Source organism: Sinocyclocheilus grahami, unplaced genomic scaffold (assembly GCF_001515645.1).
Source record: "Sinocyclocheilus grahami isolate Dianchi unplaced genomic scaffold, SAMN03320097.WGS_v1.1 scaffold815.1, whole genome shotgun sequence".
NCBI classification, from domain to species: domain Eukaryota; kingdom Metazoa; phylum Chordata; class Actinopteri; order Cypriniformes; family Cyprinidae; genus Sinocyclocheilus; species Sinocyclocheilus grahami.
This window is the reverse complement of record NW_015505994.1, coordinates 261,552-265,150: the sequence shown is the minus strand read 5'-3', so window position 1 is coordinate 265,150 and position 3,599 is coordinate 261,552. Positions and strand designations below refer to the sequence as shown.

Below are 3,599 nucleotides of genomic sequence, written 5' to 3'. Positions count from 1 at the left end.
TTATATATTTTTTTTTTTTTTTTTTTTTTTTTTTTTTTTTTTTAATGCCTATATAGTTTGCATTGTTTTATTTTTTAGTACATCTACTTAAAGTTAACTACATGAAAATGATAAATGTTGCCTTAGCAATTAGTTTAAATAAAATTTTAAGGAGTTTAAGGTTTGTATCATTCTTTTCAGTTAAGGTTTATTTCAAATAATGAAAATGTTTTCATGGTCTAAGTTCACTATAACAACCCTGGTTTCAATTATAACGATTCTGTCTGTACTTCCTTCCCAACTCCACATGACTTTCAGCAGAATCGTTCAATCAGAATCAAGCTAAACCCTGTTTTGTGTGCCTCTCTTGCAGTGAAGAGTATAATCAGACCCTACAAGCCCACAGATAAGTCTGCTATTGTCTCTCTCTTCCGCTTTGGGATTCTGGAGCACGTCTACCCAGCTTTCTTCAAAGCCATGAGTCATCCGGACCACGTCGGCGTGACCCTCAGCGTCTCCGTGGCCGGATTTGTGCTCGGAGGCTCCTCGTACTTCCAAGCCGTGCTCTTCGGAGGAGCCTGGGCTTGTCTGGTTTACTACTGCTGCCACGAGGTTTACGACGGCTACCTCAGGAGGAAGCTAGAGGCGGAAATGGCCGACATTCAGGCCAACTTCTCAGATAAGCAGGCGAATGGTTTCTGGGTCGTGGAGATGGAGGTGAACGGGAAGTCGAAGGTGTCCGGGCTGCTGGCTGTAGTGAAGAGTGACGGGTGGGATGCAGATGCTGAAGACACGCCATCTCTGGAGGTGTTTGAGTTGGTCGTGTCCTTCAACCAGCGGCGTAAAGGTCTGGGAACGCAGCTGGTAGAAACGGCCGTGGAGTTTTGTAAGGAGCAGGGGCTTTCTCGAGTGATCGTGGAGATCAGCTCACCACAAACCGCAGCTATTTCGCTTTTCCGCAAACTCGGCTTTATTGTGACGTCCGTGAACAGCAACACACACTTGAACCATTTGGTATCAAAACTGGCCCGGATCAATGTGATACGAATGGAAAAGCATCTTTAAGATGTCATGTCAAAGCCTTGCAACAGAAATGTTTAGATATGTAACTAATATTCACACATTTGACCACCCCTTTTCGAACGAGACTACATTTCACTCCAAAGACAGTCAAACAGCAATGCCAGGTTAAATGAAATATTGTTGTTGTTTTTTGCCTGGATTCTTTATATTGTCACACCGGATCTAAACAAATGGCAAAACAAATAAACAACACAAATATCTTAGTTTGATGCCTGAACTCTCTTTGTGCATGGATCATTGTTACTCATATTCAGTGATCTAATCTCTGTTTTAATTATTTTACTTTTTTTTTCCCAACTGCTTATGCACAAAATCTTTACTTGTCACACAATTTCTGAAAGCTGACACCAGAACCACAAACCAAATCTGCAAAACCATACACTAATTCTCGGCCTTTGACTCAGTTTTCAATTTCATAAAACCCTTTTTGCAAAACACAACACACAATTCTCTATTATCTTTCTACACAAATCTAACAGGAATTAATATCATGGCAAAGGTGTTTGCTAATGTTTGCTTTTGAGATTTGTTTGTAGTATTTTGAATACAGTGCTTCATTTTGCAAGAGATGTGAGGCATTTTGCATTTTGTGTGTGCAATTCTTGGATTTGTGTATAAAGTTTTGAAATAAGAGGCAAAGTTTTGAAAATGTGTGTTAAAAAAAATGCAATATCCTATAATATTTTGATATATATATTTTTTTATATATCAAAATATTATATATGTGTGTGTGCGTGTGTTATAATTCAGATTTAAAGCAGCATTTTAGGATTTTTAATATTTAGATTTAGAATTTATAGCAGCATATTCAGAATTTAACATGCTAAATTATGAATTTCCTGCTATAATCTGAAATTTAAAAAATTGAATATGCTGCTATAAATCTGAACATGGATACAAATGGAGAAGCATCTTCAAAATGCAATGTTTAAGTCTTGCAACAGAAATGTTTAGATTCGTATCTCCTATTCACACATTTGACCATCCCTCTGCAATCAAGACTATATTCATGCTCCAAAGACAATCAAAAAGCAATGCAAATTTAAATTACATATTTTGCCTGGTTTCTTCATATTGTCGCATGGGATCTAAACAAACGCCACAAGCAATAAACAACACAACTTCTCTAGTGCTCTCTCGTCCATTAGAATTGTATTATAAATAGAAGCTGAGGTGTAAAAACGTTATATAAATTACTTCTAGCCTTCAGGAAAAGACTAAATCTCGCTGCTCCAGAGGAATTTGTGCCAGCTGATACATAAGGCCATATTTAAATCTGAAAATACCACTGAAATGCAAAACCAGAGAAAGCGCTGGAGGTTTAACATTCCTGAAGCCACAAAGACATTGTGAGCTTTTTGTGTAGATTTGAATAAAGGGTCTAGTGTTTACAACTCATGTTTTTGGGAATAAAATCCATGTTCAGTCAGATATATACTTCATAACAGCTCTCATGCTACACTAGCTTGTGTAAAATGCAGAATGTCACTTGTTAAACAACATCAAACATGGTTTAAACCTTGTGTATGGCTCATTTATGAACTGATAATGCAGACTATGCAGCATGTTTGTGATGAAGAGTAATAAAAAGCCATTCACTTATCTTGAGATGCTGACTTTCAGAGGACCAGCTCACTGCAAACAATCAACCAGACTATTTAAATGTTGAGCAAGCGACCTCCTTGGCTGCGGAATCAGCAGAGGCCAATCAGCTTGTGCTGTGCCAATATTATTTATATAAACCAAATATTGTTTTAAACAATATTATTTCAAAACCATGGTCATGACACTCGCTGAGAGAAATACTGCAAGCTACAACGGTGATACAAACGGTGAAGCGGTTGGACTTTTAATAATAATAATAATAATAATTCATTAAATTTATATAGTGCTTTTCTAGGCACTCAAAGCACTTTACATCATCAGGGGGTATCTCCTCATCCACCACCAGTGTGCAGCATCCACCTGGATGATGCGACGGCAGCCATAATGCACCAGAACACCCACCAGCTTATTGGTGGAGAGGAGACAGAGTGATGAAGCCAATCAGCAGATATGGGGATGGTTAGGAGGCCATGATGATCAGAGGCCAATGGGCAAATTTGGCCAGGATGCCGAGGTCACACCTCTACTCTTTTCGAAATACATCCAGGGATTTTTAATGGCCACAGAGAGTCAGGACCTCGGTTTAACATCTCATCCGAAGGACGGTGCTTGTTGACAGTATAGTGTTCCCGTCACTACACTGGGGCGTTAGGACCCACACAGACCACAGTGTGAGCACCCCCTGTTGGCCTCACTAACACCTCTTCCAGCAGCAACCTAGTTTTCCCAAGAGGTCTCCCATCCAGGTGCTGACCAGGCTCAGCCCTGCTTAGCTTCAGTGGGCAACCAGTCTTGGGCTGCAGGGTGATATGGCTGCCGGATAATATCACTGGCATATCGCATTCCTCTCAGCCAATCAGATTCCAGGTCCAGAAGGAATATAGAATATAGTTTAAGCGCTTCAGGCATTTAAGCATACAAGGAAAAAGACA

At 39.5% G+C, this 3,599-nt stretch overlaps 1 protein-coding gene across 1 annotated transcript in view; it reads left to right on the top strand.

Moving 5' to 3' along the window:
- Window positions 1–1,159, top strand: part of LOC107562255 (probable N-acetyltransferase CML3) — a 3,337-nt gene extending 2,178 nt beyond the window's left edge. The window contains exon 2 of the mRNA XM_016246864.1: window positions 353–1,159. Within this exon, the coding sequence (XP_016102350.1) occupies window positions 353–1,044 (692 nt within the window). The 3' untranslated portion in view covers window positions 1,045–1,159. The remainder of the gene's footprint in view (window positions 1–352) is intronic.
- The last annotated feature ends 2,440 nt before the right edge of the window (window positions 1,160–3,599 follow it).